The sequence below is a fragment of the Silurus meridionalis genome, chromosome 22 (assembly GCF_014805685.1).
Source record: "Silurus meridionalis isolate SWU-2019-XX chromosome 22, ASM1480568v1, whole genome shotgun sequence".
Lineage (NCBI taxonomy): Eukaryota > Metazoa > Chordata > Actinopteri > Siluriformes > Siluridae > Silurus > Silurus meridionalis.
The window spans coordinates 18,620,730-18,638,238 of NC_060905.1; the positions used below are offsets into that span (position 1 = coordinate 18,620,730).

At 36.8% G+C, this 17,509-nt stretch overlaps 1 protein-coding gene across 2 annotated transcripts; it reads right to left on the reverse strand.

The window, feature by feature from the left end:
* Positions 1–4,735: 4,735 nt before the first annotated feature.
* mbpa (myelin basic protein a) lies at positions 4,736–15,572 on the reverse strand. Of its 2 annotated transcripts, XM_046835291.1 has the most exons (6): positions 15,318–15,572; positions 13,996–14,100; positions 11,462–11,488; positions 10,829–10,849; positions 7,893–7,982; positions 4,736–6,245 (listed from the first exon to the last, which is right to left on the reverse strand). In XM_046835291.1, exons 1-6 carry the CDS (start codon positions 15,420–15,422, stop codon positions 6,195–6,197), a joined length of 399 nt encoding a protein of 132 aa, XP_046691247.1. In that variant the 5' UTR covers positions 15,423–15,572; the 3' UTR covers positions 4,736–6,194. The 2 variants fall into 2 exon arrangements, with proteins under 2 accessions (XP_046691247.1, XP_046691248.1); XM_046835292.1 differs by lacking the exon at positions 10,829–10,849 and having other exon boundaries at positions 15,318–15,571.
* Between the last annotated feature and the right edge of the window lie 1,937 nt (positions 15,573–17,509).

Consider the following 17,509-nt stretch of genomic DNA (forward strand, 5'->3'; position numbering starts at 1 on the left):
GTCTGTCTGTCTATCTATTTATCTATCTAACTATAAATATATATATATATATGGGGTCATTGAAGCCTGTAGTACACTCTTTTCTCTTGTACACTTCCATGTAATATCACAAGAGGGCACACCAGCATTACAGCATTATAATCTCCCTCCACTTTCAGTGACCTTGTTATTCTCTGCATTATCACATCCTCTCTTGGCTAAATTTGTCCTGTATAGCAAAAGTGCTGATTATGTACAGTTATCTAGAGCTCTGCCTCTGAAAGGAAGTGATTTAAAATGTGAAAGCATGGGTAATAAACCAAGTCATACAGAAACATAAGGCAAACATGTTTAAACAGGGGGTCCTGCATGTGTAAAATTACTTTTTGTATTTTTGTAGAGATTTGTCAATGCAGTCAACACCTTTTATATTTCATTTCATTTTAATTATTTTTTTATTTATTTGTAGAGCACTTTTAAAAATGGACATTGTCCCAAAGCAGATTTGAAGAGGTTAGACAGTTCTATAAAATAATCTATAAGTGTGTTCCTTGTAATTGTAAGTTGATCCTTAATGAGTCAACCAGTGGAGACTTTGGTGAGGGAAAATTCCATGAGATGGAATGAGGGAGAAATGGAGGAAACCTTGAGAGGAAACAGACATAAAGGGAAAGTCGTCCTCATCCTCATCACACAATGTCCATTCATTACAGTTCCATAATTGTTCAAGTGTTCAGTGATGGGTATTTAAGTGTTGCTCAGTAATGTATTTTGTACATATTACATATGTACACAGAAATATAAACATATTTGTTTTACACACACACACACACACACACACACACACACACACACACACACACACACACACACATATATATATACAGTGAGGAAAATAAGTATTTGAACACCCTGCTATTTTGCAAGTTCTCCCACTTAGAAATCATGGAGGGGTCTGAAATTGTCATCGTAGGTGCATGTCCACTGTGAGAGACATAATCTAAAAAAAAAATCCAGAAATCACAATGTATGATTTTGTAACTATTTATTTGTATGATGCAGCTGCAAATAAGTATTTGAACACCTGAGAAAGTCAATGTTAATATTTGGTACAGTAGCCTTTGTTTGCAATTACAGAGGTCAAAAGTTTCCTGTAGTTTTTCACCAGGTTTGCACACACTGCAGGAGGGATTTTGGCCCACTCCTCCACACAGATCTTCTAGAGATCAGTCAGGTTTCTGGCCTGTCTCTGAGAAACACGTAGTTTAAGCTCCCTCCAAAGATTCTCTATTGGGTTTAGGTCTGGAGACTGGCTAGGCCACGCCAGAGCCTTGATATGCTTCTTACAGAGCCACTCCTTGGTTATCCTGGCTGTGTGCTTCGGGTCATTGTCATGTTGGAAGACCCAGCCTCGACCTATCTTTAATGCTCTAACTGAGGGAAGGAGGTTGTTCCCCAAAATCTCGCAATACATGGCCCCGGTCATCCTCTCCTTAATACAGTGCAGTCGCCCTGTCCCATGTGCAAAAAAAACACCCCCAAAGCATGATGCTACCACCCCCATGCTTCACAGTAGGGATGGTGTTCTTGGGATGGTACTCATTATTCTTCTTCCTCCAAACACATGTAGTGGAATTATGACCCAAAAGTTCTATTTTGGTCTTATCTGACCACATGACTTTCTCCCATGACTCCTCTGGATCATCCAAATGGTCATTGGCAAACTTAAGACGTGCCTGGACATGTGCTGGTTTAAGCAGGGGAACCTTCCGTGCCATGCATGATTTCAAACCATGACGTCTTAGTGTATTACCAACAGTAACCTTGGAAACGGTGGTCCCAGCTCTTTTGAGGTTATTGACCAGCTCCTCCCGTGTAGTTCTGGGGTGATTTCTCACCTTTCTTAGGATCATTAAAACCCTACGAGGTGAGATCTTGCATGGAGCCCCAGTCCGAGGGAGATTGACAGTCATGTTTAGCTTCTTCCATTTTCTAATGATTGCTCCAACAGTGGACCTTTTTCACCAAGCTGCTTGGCAATTTCCGTAGCCCTTTCCAGCCTTGTGGAGGTGTACAATTTTGTCTCTAGTGTCTTTGGACAGCTCTTTGGTCTTGGCCATGTTAGTAGTTGGATTCTTACTGATTGTATGGGGTGGACAGGTGTCTTTATGCAGCTAACGACCTCAAACAGGTTCATCTAATTTAGGATAATAAATGTAGTGGAGGAGGACATTTTAAAGGCAGACTAACAGGTCTTTGAGGGTCAGAATTCTAGCTGATAGACAGGTGTTCAAATACTTATTTGCAGCTGTATCAAACAAATAAATAGTTTAAAAACTCTTATATTGTGATTTCTGGATTTTTTTTTTTTAGATTATGTCTCTCACAGTGGACATGCACCTACGATGACAATTTCAGACACCTCCATGATTTCTAAGTGGGAGAACTTGCAAAATAGCAGGGTGTCCAAATACTTATTTTCCTCACTGTATATATATAAATATATACATACATACATACACTGGCGATCAAAATTTGAGAACAATTTATAAACAATTGAACAATTCTGAAATAATGTCATCTTCACTGTTCAACAGTTGAAGGAGTTTTTGTCCTGTCTATACCATGCTACCAGAACACCTTTTCCACAAAATAACTAAGGCATTTAAAAAAAAGAAACATTATTTTGCAGAAAACACACTGATCAAAATTAGAGAACACTTTCAGATACCTCCCAGTTATTGGTGTTAATCTGGTATCTGGTGATAATTTCCTTGATTATCTGTCAACCCCTATTTAACTGGCAGCCTAACTTCCAGTTTCACTGACTCTGCAAGATGGTGGGCTGTTCTAAAGTGACTTAAAGCCTCCGGCAGAAGGTTGTCCAGATGAAGGCCAAAGGGATGACCCTATCAACCATAGCAAGACAAGCTGGTCTTTCCAAATCTGTGATTTCAAGAATATTGAATCTTTACAACATCACAAACTCATTCAAGTCTGCCAAAAAGGCTGGTCGTCCACGGAAGACAAATACAAGAGAGGACAGGATACTGCAGAGGATCACAATGGGCAATCGTTTCCACACTGCAGCTGGAATTGCTCACCAGTTCAGCGCTGAACAGGGTAAGGATCTGTCTCATCATACAGTGTCTCGACGTTAAAGAGCATTTGGACTGAAAGCCCACTCTGCAGTGACCAAACCTCTCATTAGCAGAAAGAATCAAAAGGCTAGACTAAGCTTTGCTGAGGAGCATGTTGTGTCTACAGAGGAGAACTGGTCCAAAGTTTACTTAAGTGATGAAAGCAGGTTTAATTTATTTGGGTCCGATGGGAAACATTATGTTCGGCTACAAACTGGAGAAAGACTGAACCCAAAGTGTGTAAAGAAGTCAGTGAAAAGTGGAAGAGGAAGTGTCATGGTTTGGGGCATTTTTTCTGCAGCAGGAGTTCTTATACAGCTACATGGCAGAGTGAATGCAAATGTTGATCAGAACCTTCTTCAACAACATATGGTTCCTTCCCTGCGTTCATCACCCAATCAGCCCGCAGTGTTCATGCAGGACAACGCTCCATGTCACACAGCAAAACGGGTAAAGCAGTTCCTTGAACCTAAAAACAGTGAAATAATGACATGGCCTGCCCAGAGTCCTGATCTCAACCCAATAGAGAACCTCTGGAAAATCCTTGGCGACAAAGTTATGGCCAAGAAACCTACTACAGTCACCGAACTGTGGAGGAGACTGAAAGAAGAGTGGACCAAAATCACACCAGAGCAGTGTGAGAGACTAGTGCTGTCCTGTGGCCGCAGATGTGCTGAAGTCATTCAGAGCAGAGGCCTGTACACTTCCTACTAATTGCTGACTGTTGTAACCTTCAGAACATTTTGTTGTAATCTTTTTCTATGGTACAGTCTTTGTTGTTCTCCAATTTTGATATGTGTGTTTTTTCTGCAAAATAATGTTTTTTTTTTTTTAAATGCCTTAGTTATTTTGTGGAAAAGGTGTTCTGGTAGCATGGTATAGACAGGACAAAAAATCCTTCAACTGTTGAGCAGTGAAGATGACATTATTTCAGAATTGTTCAATTGTTTATAAATTGTTCTCTAATTTTGATCGCCAGTGTATATATGCTGTATATGGTCCTTCCTCAAACCGCTATAACAAAAGTTAAAGGCACACAAAGCCAGCACCTTGAAGATCTGCTTTACATGGGGTTGGACTGGACGATCTCCTGCTATAGAGGTCCAACTTCACTGAACAACCTTGAAATGAATGTGAAAGCTAACTACACCCCACTCCTACTCACCTCACCTACATCAGTACCTGACTTTATGGCTGAATGAGCAAAAATCTCCACAACATCTATTGGACCATTTTCCCAGAAGAGTGGAGGTTTATTACAATAGCAAATAAGGAATAAATGTAGAATGCACATCCACAACCACCACCATGCTTTACCGTTCTAGTGCAAAAAAGCTTAATTCTGGAGCTTTCTGCAGTTTATATCATTATAGTGTTGGGCTATGGTAGACTTGTGATCAGCTCTCTTATCTGCCTGGGTCATGGAGAGTCATTGTTGCTCTTAGTTACTTCTTTGTTTAATGCCCTCCTTACCTGGTTACTGGCGTTTGGTGGATGTTCTCCACTGATTGATTTGCATTTGACTTTGGATAGAAACTGCTTGAACAAACTTTCATTCTCTCCTATAGAAACACTACGTCTTTGTCAAGAGCAGACACACAACATATACCAGCACATATATTTAGGAATTTTTATTGTTGTTACTTTAAATTATCAACTGATTAAAACACATCAGAACTTAAAAACCTGGCCACTTTTACATAAAATATTCTCCGCATTATGAGTCTGTAGCACCATTTGGGACGTATACAGCGCCGATGGGCAGAAGAACAGAAATTTATTTATATGTTCAGCACTGATTCATAAACAGTACATGCATGAAAGCTCTATGAGACACAAAACACAATATAAAGACACATTAAATCAGCAGAAGGCTATAAGGACCATCATGCTCGTTTCATCTCTATTCTTTCCAACCTTTTGATATCTTTCCTTTCTTTTCTCAATTCCGTCTTGCACTTTTCATTTTCTCTCTAGCACCTTCTCTACCTTTGAAACGCCGCCATCTTGGATTTTTTTTTTTTAATCCTTTCTTGTTTTGATATAGTATATGAAAGTAATGAGAAGTAAATAATATTTCCACTTGTTGAAGATTTTTACTACATCAGTGCAATTGAAGGGCATTTCAGTAAGACTCTAAACCACTTCAGAGACTTACGTATTTTAGTATGTGTTGCATGTCTGTTAATTAATGTTATACAAATCTATTTTTTTATTGTCATGCATTAATAATATACAATACTGAATGTTATCAGGACATTTTTAAGTGGCAGAAAAAGACAATCCAAAAGATTTCTATATGCAAATCATTTTAAAACATAGAAACAAACTATACATGACAGGACAATTGACACCACCACGATGAACGCACACGATATCCAAAAAAATCAACACTACACTTACATAAAACAACCTGGAATAATTTCTCACAGTATTATATGGATTAAGGAATATACTGAATAATTTAAATGGATATATATATATATATATATATATATGCATTTGTAAATTGTAAATTTCACGTGGAGAAAAGACAATGTGATTGAAAACATTTTTTTTATATAAAAAGACACTTTTGAGCACAGGTGTAGCTATATTCTAAATTAAAATCAAGTATGAGGTGGCCTTATATTGCTTTTATTACTTATCTGAAATGCAAGTGAATTAGTGTTCTGTCATGGAGGTCGCCTTTTTTGGTAGAAAATAGGAGTTTGGTAGGAGTTTGAGCATTTTTTAGCATTTCTCCTGCAAATTTGTGTGAAAAATTATTGCATTTTAAATTATAGACACTTATTCATAGATTGATTAAAGCCAATGAGCCAAACCCCTGTGTAATATGGCTGATGTCACATGACACGAACCTCACCAGTACACACTTCCTGTCTCTCTGTAGGGAAATAATTTCCAATGGCAGGATTGTATCATTGTTTAATAAGCGGAGGTGGCCAGTATTAGTCTGTTAAACATGTAGTAAAGTGTGAGGCAGAGACCCTCTGCTTTTCCTTTTCTTCCTTCTTCTCATTCTTTCAATTTATCTTCCCATATGCGGCTCGTCTCCCGTGTCAAGTCGAGGGCTCAGAAGATGGTGCTCCAGCGTTTGGGTGGAGAACGAGATCTACTTTCTCCCTGCGATCAGAAAAGAAATGCATGTTATTGCTTATTGCTTGCATCCCGTTGTGTGACCTTTCTCCAAACTTCGCTGTAAAGTGTATGATTATGCTGACCAGGAAATAAATGGTGCCTATCAATAACAATTATTGAGGAGAAGTGAAATGGGAACAAAAATAGAGATAGAAGGAATTACAGCAATCAACTTTGATCACCTACGTCCTGTGAGTGATGAGGGCAGTTTGGGCTGCTGTTCGGTTTTACAGCTTGAGACAAAGTAAAAGTACAAAGGAAGATCTTTTTGTGTTTTGATTGTCTTTTGAAAGGATTGTCTGGTGAAATAGTGTGAGGGAATAAAATCTGTGCAATTAATTGTTGAGTGCATTAATGCAATTTATGTAAACTTGTATGCCTTGCATAGTTAGTGGGATTAATTATTCTTAAAAATAAATAAACATTTCCAGTAATGTCTCTTCTACATAAACTCATACCACAAACTTGGAGGAACACAATTATATTGGCCATCTCTGTATGATGTAGAATTACATTTTCCCTTTACATGAACTAGGAGACCCAAACAGTGCACAAAGCCAGCTCCATGAAGATAGACTTTACATGGGTTGGAATGGAAGATTTTGAATGGTCTGATACACCACCTGTGAATTAGTTGTTTCTGTAGAAATTACAACATATTCGACAGATCGCACTCATTTCTATTTCCGCTTGAACTGTTATCAAAGCTGCTCTTATTGAAAATGAATCAAGACCTTCCGACTAATCAGATTTGAGAATTCAAGAACATGGACCCATAAATCCATCTGTTATTATATTATACAAGACAAACTAGCAACCTGTATAGATGAATGATGAATTAATATGAGTCTGAAAAAGAGAATTAGGTCTTTCTTAGAATGAATAAATAATCAGGTTGGACACCAGGTACAGCTGAGTTACAGCCTCCAGTGCAGGTGTCCTGCATGACCCCAGAGGACCTGGAAATGTCATGCGTGTTAGTAATGGAAAGTGAAGATATGGATCAGTGATGCCAAATGCAGTAGAGTGAGAGAAGTGGTAGATGGGTAGATAGGTAAATGACAGAATGAATAGGGATTTTGGGGATTAGTGTCTATGCAGGTGGACATGAGGCATGTCTGAGTAGTGATGGGAAAGGAAATGTGAAGTCAGGAGAAAGGGGCTTTAGGGACACTTGTTAAATTGATAGTCCTATGTAACCACTATACATTATGGTTTTAAATGATAGAAAAGAATCTCCATGCTGAAATGAGACACATTAAATACATTTAGAGCGAGGGGGGATTTGTGATTCTGTTGTTATGGTGTTTAATATGAAACTATTTTATATATTAACAATCAGATGTTATTGTTAGCACACATTTTCCTGAACATGTCTTCTATCTTTTAGTATTTATACTGGGATCTGTACCAATTTTGGTAAAAAAGTTTCATATTGAATTTTCTTTTCAAACCATTTACTCGTAAGTGTTTCAGTAAAGACATCATGTCTAACCTCTGACCTCTGTTATCCATGTCTGACCCCTCATTTTATCTCTCCGGGCCCCTTTAGCTATAACCATAACCAGTCATACATGGATTTGCCCTGCAAGCTCTCACAAGTTTGCAGTGGTGTTGCTTCAGTAGGCTCACCAGGTTGAAGATTTTGGAGAGTGTGTTTTGTTCTCTGCGGCGTCTGTGGGGTGATCTGACACTCTCTGAGCGACGTGGTGGCTGTGAAGCCTACAAACATATCTTTCATCAACACACTGAAGACCTGAGCTGGAAACGTTCTGCATTATTATTTACACATTTCATCATGTTATATCATGTGATATAAAAAATTACATAAAACTTAACCGTAATTTTTCACAATATGATTTATATAATTGTTTTTTATAATAGTGTAGACTTTATAAGGCTACCATGACACCTGCATCTTCTTTCATAAAGATTATCAATACTGTCAAGGTAACAGAGAAGCAAGCCATGTGGTCGTTATGGAAGATAATAAAGGTCACTAAAGGTTAGTTAAGGGTAAATATACGTAATTGTGTTGTCAGAGTGTAAAAAATGCGCATTTGGTACTGATGTCATTACCACATGAAGTTCAGTTCATTAGAGCATTTTTGTGGAAATGCGTCACATGTTTCACTTTATCCAATTTATCCCTTACATGTTTTACTTGAGTTTTAATAACAGCAACACCAAGTTATTACTGTTGGGCCCTTGTGCAAGGCCCTTAACCCTGCTCAACTGCATAAATAGGTGAATTGTAATAATAAACATTATTATTATTATTATTATTATTATTATTATTATTATTATTATTATTTGGGATTTTCTCTTATATTATAAGAAGAAAATAGAAACATACACACAAAAAACGAAATTCTAAAATAAATCAGTCTCTAAATACAAATAAAAAGATATACGATTAAATTGTAATAATAAAATGGTAAGGCAGGAACAGAAAAAAAAACATTAAAATTACATATATAATTTACATTTACATATAAATATAATTGAATGTAAATTAAATTAAAATAAATAATTTTTAATAAAATAATTAGCATGAGTACTATAGACCTTTGCCATATATCTGACACATGAGCATGTACTAGTTCATTTAAAGCTATACATCAGATCAAAACTCATATTTATAATTATATTTTATTTATATATTTTTTCTATTTTGTTATATTTTATATTAAACAGGATTCCAGTAAAATGCTGCCAGTCCTGGAGTAAAGAGGTGTCATGTAGCCTTATAAGCACTGAATAAGTAAATTCTTGTAACTATTGAAAGACTTTTACAGATACATAACATGGGCAAAAGTATTTGGACACCTGACCCTGAGCTCTGACCCTCAACCCTATTGAACACCTTTAGGATGACTGCACCCCAGGCCTCCTCACCTCACCTACATCTCTACCTGACTTTACGAACACCCTTGTGGCTGAATAAATTTCCCCAAATCTTCACAATCACACTCCAAAATCTAGTTGAACATCTTCCCAGAGGAGTGAAGTTTACTATAACAGCAAATGGGGACCAAATGTGGAATGGGATTTTTAAAAAGCACGAACCAAACTTATGGTCAGATGTCCACAAACCTTTGTCCATATAGTGTATAATAAATATGTATACAGATATTTAACATTTCTCTTGTGGTGTAAAAGGCTTCGATGGTGAAAAACTGGAAGGAAAAAAGGATGAAAAGGTTAAACATTCAAGACTTATTGTACATTAAAAGTAAAATAAAACTTCCTACATATGAACACATGAATGAAAGTGTCGAGGTTATCACATGTACACAAAATAAGAGCAACTGCAGGTTAGTGACAAGATGAACGTGGGTGGCATAAGAGTCAAATGACAATCATCTTAAATCTTTTTCTTTAGTTACGAATGTCAACATTGCAAATAATCATCTATAAAATCATCAATTTGAGTGAATTTAACAAATAGAATTATGGCACACAATCACTAGCTATGAATTCTTAAATGTTTGCACATTTTTCCCTTTGCCACATTTTCCTTCTGGTTTATATAAAGGAAAAACTGCAATACATCACCAAACCAAAAGGGGACACTAAAGAGTAAAAAAAGGCAGAGACATTTCCCGACACAGAAAAGGAAAAAACGAGGGAGTTTGTGGGGTTGAATGAATCAGAAAATGAGCCCAGTCTCTGGGCTCCAAGAGTAGAAAACTGCTTTATTGGCTTTACCTCAGGAAAAGAAAAATTCTGTGCTGTGTCAAAATAGTCCAGAAGCAACACTGAACAAAAGCACCACTGAATTAAAGTGCCAGAAAATATTGACCCTCACACTACAGTGTCAGAGACACTTCTGGAATTGGTTCGAGCTCATGGAATCAGTGGACTGATGGTCAAAGTGGCACACAGTCTAACCTTGACATCCATTTGGTCTTTCATCCTAATATGCTGTTATAGAAAATTTAATCAGCACCTTCAGACCAGAGCATTCACCATCTACCATATAAGTTCATGTGACCTTTTAAAATCCATCAGCTACATACAATTTGGTTTTATTGCTGAACAATTTGTTTAAAATGACAGAAATAGGCTTAAACATGAATGGCTGAAGAATAAACCAGTGGTCTATTGGTTATATTTCATGCATTCTACAATACAATGTGGTTAAAATGCTCTCGATAGCAGTGTACAAAGGCCAATATTAAAGCTTTCACTGTTGATTAAATACAAGTTTGTGCACATCAAAATATCAAACTCTGAAAAAAAGAATCGGTGTCAAATTGTTTAAAACACACCTCTTTTTCCCTATAATTAATTAATTGTGCTTAATGCTTTTACCTTAAAAGACAACCGTAATGAGCTCTAGAATGCACCTTATGTGTCGAGTCAAGCACCAAAGGGTAGAAAGCTACAATTATACATCAGTCATTTCGTTATTTCACAGGGAAAAGAAATGGCTGTTAATGGAGAAGACACATTAGCAACAATAGAGAGGAAAGGAAAAGCTGACTGCTCAAAGCCAGGGAGGGCTGCCTATGGAGATGACTGTGAATGCAAAACATGAGTTTACTGAAAGCTGCGAGACATACCAGGCCAAAGAGCTCCCTCCACTGCACAGAAGAAAATAACAAGATAGAACAATTAGGTTTTCGACTCAACAGGAAGAAAATCTGTTTAGAGATAAAAAGCTGCCTGCATTTTCTATATGATGTGCAGGGCTGGGATTTAAGCTCAAGTGCACACACACACACACACACACACACACACACACACACACACACGTGTGTATAATGTGGAATCAGAATATGAAATCCCTTAAATCTAGAATCCTTAAAACAAGAACTCTGCGTTTTTCTGGGTTCCGTATAGAAACTGAGTCAAACTGAGTTTTTCTTGAATTTCACTGAGAAACTTTTTCCTTGGATGGTTACTATTTAATATTTTTCTGTTATTGATTATGAGTGTCCTCTTATACATGGTTAGCGATCTCTCTCCGTCTTTGATTTTTCCCTTAAAGTATAGACACCCATAAATGCACACACACTAGAATGTAACTTATTGTAAAGTTTTCTTGTGAGCTCCCAAACTTTTTTATTAGATTCTGCACCAGATTTAAGATATCATCACACAGTAATAACCAACTCGGCCACGTGGCATGGACGGCGTTTAAGTTTTCAGACAACCTACGTAGATTTTACTCATGATAGTTAAAAGAAACTTACCCTTGACTTAGGGCGAGGAGAGGACACCTACGGGATGATAAAAGAAATCATTTACTCACTGAATTCACATAACAGAGCCCCTGCACCTCTAATGAAGAGAATTTCAAAATGGGAATCCAGAAGTATTACATGTAATAGTTGAATCCTGTCTTTGTGAGGTACCATATATATACAGAGAGAGAGAGAGAGAGAGAGAGAGAGAGAGAGAGAGAGAGAGAGCATAGCTCATCCAATAAGTTACCAGAGGAAAAAATATTTTAAAAAGCTATTTAAAAGTTTTTTAATAAACGGGGGATGGGGGGCATTTAGTAGAGCATAACGGTGAGAAAATGCTGATTTATTTTCATAACGGTAACTCAAATAACCATAAAACTTTGATGCTTCGGTGGTCAGCTATGGTTTTCCAGAATCCTCTCACTCTGTCTCATTACAGACTCATACAGACATTTTCAATAAGGGGAAATTTACTTTCCACATTTTTCAGTAGTCTATAGTGTCTGCACTCTGTATTATTCAAAAATGAGACTGGTGTTGTGTTTTTAACACTGGAAATTATTCAGGTCAAGGACCAGGCCACAAAGTTGCCTTAAAACAAGATGTGGAGTTTAAACAAAAGGATGAAAACTAATAGCTGCTAGAACCTGTGATAGTGAAGACAAGGCAGTGGCTTAGTGGTTAAGAATTCTGAACAGAAGGTTGTGAGTTCAAATCCCAGCACCACCAAACTGACCCTGCTGGGCCCTTGTATAACTGAGATATATGCATATGTATAAGAAGTAAATTTCATGGAAGTTTAACATGTACATTTTTTACTTAATACTGCTTTCTGTTTACTAAATTGTAATTGTAATGCAAGTTGCTGTAGTATAAAAGCAAAAACAGGACGTGGTGGTCTTGGAAAATTTGTCTCAGTGACCATCACAGAATTGTTTTTATAATTTGTTTATATATTGTTTATATAATTGTTTATATGTTTACATATATATATATATATATATATATATATATATATATATATATATATATATATATATATATAGTTAACTTCAGTGGTGGGCGGTGGTGGTCAGCAAATCCTTCTCTGCTCGCCTAAAAACAATCAGAAGCACTGACCTTCATTTACAACCTAAATTCTAATATTTGTTCCATGACATTGTATTAATTTATTTCCAACAGTTTATTCTCTTCATTCGTAGCGTTTCTATCGGCTGCACTGCTTCCGTGTATGTGGATGTTAGATTTTTTTGTCCAATCAGATTTCAGCCTCTATGTGCTGCCATGTTAATCTAATCTGCCCAGGGCCTTCAGAGTCAGTACTGCTGGCTGATGTACCTTCAACTATATTAGCAACGGGTCTGTTTCTTGAACCAACCAGATTTTAAATTTGCCTAACATGGCCAGCTAGATGGCCCAGAACAGCGTCAGCATTTTTCCGTCTTCTGATTGATTGGTCAAAGGAATCTGTTACAGTTCAACTGGCAAAACACGTCTGTAGTGCTTTACTTTTTTACAGCTACAATGGCTGACAGAGGAGGAAAAAATTTACTTGGTCTCAGACATACTTAAAAATCCACTTTCAAGGCAAACTTTTCCTGAAAAGCTAGACATTGTGAGGAGGTCAGCCAACCCTGAAGCAAATTTCTAGCAATTCTAGCTTGTCTCAGCCCAGGAAAGGGTTTGTTCTCCACTTTCAGACCAGTGAATACGAGCAGTACCACTGAATTACAGCCTCTGAGGAGTGGTGCACATGATACGTATATATAAATATAAATATATATATATATATATATATATATATATATATATATATATATATATATATATATATATATATATATATATGTGTGTGTGTGTGTGTGTGTGTGTGTGTGTGTGTGTGTGTGTGTGTGTGTGTGTGTGTGTGTGTGTGTGTGTGTATATATATATATATATATATATATATATATATATATATATAAACATAGAATAACTATAACATAAACAAATATAAACATTTATACATTTGCTCAGGAAAGTAAACACTCTGAGGAATGAAATAAGAGAATGTAAGCATTTCTGTGGTTATAGAAAACAAGCCTGTAACACTGGATCTGTGCAGAAATGAGCTACATGTCTGACATAATGACATCTTTGGACTGCAGACGTGGGTAGAAGAGGCCCATGCACTCACATCATGTGAAATTTGCTGCCCATGGTTATGCGTATGTTTGCCTTTTTTTTCCTATTAAAAAGCAATTAAAAGTGGCTGTATTATCTCACTTAGTAAGTGAGGAATACATTATTAATGCATGAAAGCAGTACGGAAAGACTGACGCACTGATAGGGCAAAGTTGAAACACGCATACAAAAAAAAAGAATGTGACGTCAAAAAGACATTTTGAGTGAAAAATAGACTGAAAAACATGCTACTGTGAGGGCAAGTATTGATCTTTTCCTTTTAATACTGTACAAAAGTTAACTCTAGTTTTAATATCAAATTGTTCCCCAACTCCAAAAGTGTGGATTTCTGAGAATAGTGTGGTTTCTGCACTTACAAAGCTCCTGAAGAAATGAACGACAGGGTTCACGTCTCCACGGCGTCGGGATGAGGAATGCTGAGGTCTTGGGGGTGAGGAAGACAGGTGACCACGGAATGAACCCTAGACATAATATTACAGGTCTGTTAGAGATCAGACAATAAAAACTCCCACAATGAGTCTTCAGATACATAAAAGTTCTTCAGTACTGATTAAATACACACTCACACCTTTCTATAATTAATAAAGAGACTGACTATCATAGTGTATAACAAATAAAGAAATACAGAAATAATAAATAACTAAAACTAAGAAACAAAAGCAAATAATTTGTAATAAAATAAAAAAGAATTAGTTATTAAATTGTGTTGGTCCCTTTTTGCTGCTAAAACAGTGCTGATCCATTGATCATCAACAGCAGTTTGAGCTACAGGAGCTCGTCTGTTGGATCGGACCACATGGACCAGCCTTCACTCCTCACGACCCTGTCGCCGGTTCATCACTGTTCCTTCCCTGGAGCACTTTTGATAGATACTGACCATTTCAGACCAGGAACATCTCATAAGAGCTGCAGTTTTAGAGATGCTCTGACCCAGATGTCTAAATGTTACAATTTATCATTTATTTATTTATATTTAGGAGTATATCAGATAGATTATTTATTTATTTATTGTATATCTATATCTAGATACATAAGTCTATATCAAATCCGCACTTCTTCTTATCCTGTCTGAACTATCAGTCTGTAATTCTCTGATGTACATAACAATCCCAAAATTCACTACCCACTGTAATCACTATATATTACTATAAACACGCTGACAAGTAAAAGTAAAACAGTTTTTTTAACCTGTTGTTTTAAATGTTTGTATGTGTTGTTAGGACCCTTCGTAAATGATATCTAGATTTCAACAGGACATTTATACACAGTTAATGGGACACACCCTAATCACACACCCACAGCATGCAATTAGCTCCAACCACAGATTCCAATTCATGACATCATTGTCTCCTGCAATACAGTCCATCTGATTCAGGTATGATTACGTTCAATCCATTGAGTGTCTGAAGTGTTATTGCAGTGTACTGTAAGACTGAAAAGTTGTAACTTTGGTTGCATTAACAGCTACACACAGTCACACATTAAAGATACAACACTTTAACATGGAACCCTTAGGAATTTTGTCAGAACTTCAAAAACTTGATCAATATACATGTTCTTCATTTGTAAATAAAAAAAGTCTTATTCTGTTGTAAACTACTTTTGCAAAAAAAAAGCAATATGCATTTCCATTCCACTGTAAAATTCATGCACCAAAGCAACTGCCTTCATCACTCACCTTCCCTCTTTTCTTTTTATCCCCTCCAAAGAACTTGCCAATCTGATCCATGAGACCAGGAGCCTTCTTCCTGCGTCCCAGCCCTGAGGTGCCTGCAGTTGCCATTCTGGATGTTGATCTTCTGAGCCTGGGTTGACGATCTGCACAGTCTGCCGATGTCCTTCTCAGTACAGCCTTGTCTCCGCTCTGAGGACACCCCAGCAAGCTTCTCAATAGTCTTTAGTGCATCCCAGGCAGATGGGCTGGCCTTTGAAGGTGTGGCCCCCTCAGTCCCTGGGCAATCATTGGAGATAAGGTGGGTCTGTAATAGCGTCAGTGATTCTGGGTTGGTGCCAGGCATTCTTTACAGCCTGTGTACCCTTGGAGTCAGTCACTGCCCTTCTCTCTGTTCAAGGAGCTGCCATTGTTCCTGACCACATCTGCCCCGGTCCTGTATGGCCCACAACAAGGCCCGTGTATATGAGAGCTGCAGCTCAATGCAAAACAGCCCTCAGCACAATCAAACAATTGTCACTGTGATTCATATTCTTTATACAAATTATTTATGTTGAAATGACATGTATGTGTCATTACATTTCTAATCATGAATTTAGATTTTGAAATGTCTTAATTGATTTTTTTTTTTTTAGGGTCGTCATATAGGGCAATAATAAAGGTATCTCCATCAATGTTAGATACGTTCAACATTTTAATTTTCATTACTTTTTCTTTTATTGGAATGATATAGATCTAATCCGGGGTATCCATTCATTTCCACAAAGGGGCCAGGATGTGTGCAGGTTTTCATTACAACCAATCAAGAGCCACACCTAATAGTTATTGAAAGTAGAAATCATTAGATTCAATCACGTAGAATTTCTTGTGGTTGAAATAAGAAACCTGCACCCACACCGGCCCTTTGTGAATCTAATCAAATAAATAAAAAAATCTTTACCAAAAATCTTTGTTTTGCTGTATTACTCTGTTTGCCTTATCTTAATTAGATGAATGCATTCAAATTCACAATATTATAAGAATGAGTAGGATGTAATAAGTGTTTAAAAACATCTGTAATATTAATGAAATTTCTCACAGACTTACATGGTTTATTAAGAGCAAAAAAATATATATATTCTTTGCTTTTAGTTTTTTGCTCCTTGATATTAAATTATTTTAAACTCCCAGAATCTTGAGTTATATTCACATACACATCGAGCAGGTATAACATTATGACATTATAACATAATGAGTGGTTTAGTGAAGAACACTGATTATCTCTTCATCTTGGCACCTGTTAGTAGGTGGGATTTATTAGGCAGCATGTTGATGTTAGAAGCAGGAAAAATGGAAGAGCGTAAGGATTTGAGTGAGTTTGAGAAATTGTGGTGTCTAAACGTCTGGGCAGAGCATCTCTAAAACTGCAGCTCTTGTGGATGTTCCTGATCTGCAGTGGTCAGTATCTATTAAAGTGCTCCAAGGAAGGAACAATGGTGAACCGGCGACATGGTCGTGGGCATGGGCCGATGCTCATTGATACATGTGAGGAGCAAAGGCTGGTCCGTGTGGTCCAATCCAACAGACAAGCTCCTGTAGATCAAACTGTTTAAAAAGTTCATGATGTTAATGCTCGATGGGTCACGATTGTTTTAACAGCAAAATTGGACCAACACAATATTAAGCAGGTGGTCATCATGTTATGCCTGTTATGTCTATATCTCCTATAAACATATTTTAGTGTCTATCTATCTATCTATCTATCTATCTATCTATCTATCTATCTATCTATCTATCTATCTATCTATCTATCTATCTATCTATCTATCTATCTATCTATCTATCTTAACTGTGGTTAAAAAAACAAAATAAACTTTTTTTCCTTTTTCTTTCTTTTACTATGTGTTCCAACAGACAATATTTAAAAAATTATATACCAATATATCACAATCAACATTTGAAATTATGTTATAAAAAACAAAAAAACCCACAATGTGCATTATCTGTATTATCTGAACAACATGTAATAGATAAATCCTCTTCTAGCAGAGTGGGTCAAAACTTTCTCTCTCCTTTTATAGCTCTCATGCTGGCTCTATAAATGGAGGCCAACATGGCATTTGTTCTTTTTTGTCATGCCTACAGAAGCTCATCTGTTGGGTGAAGGGCTTGCTATCTCTAAATCGCCCACAAATTCTCCGAAGATAGGGAGCAGGAAT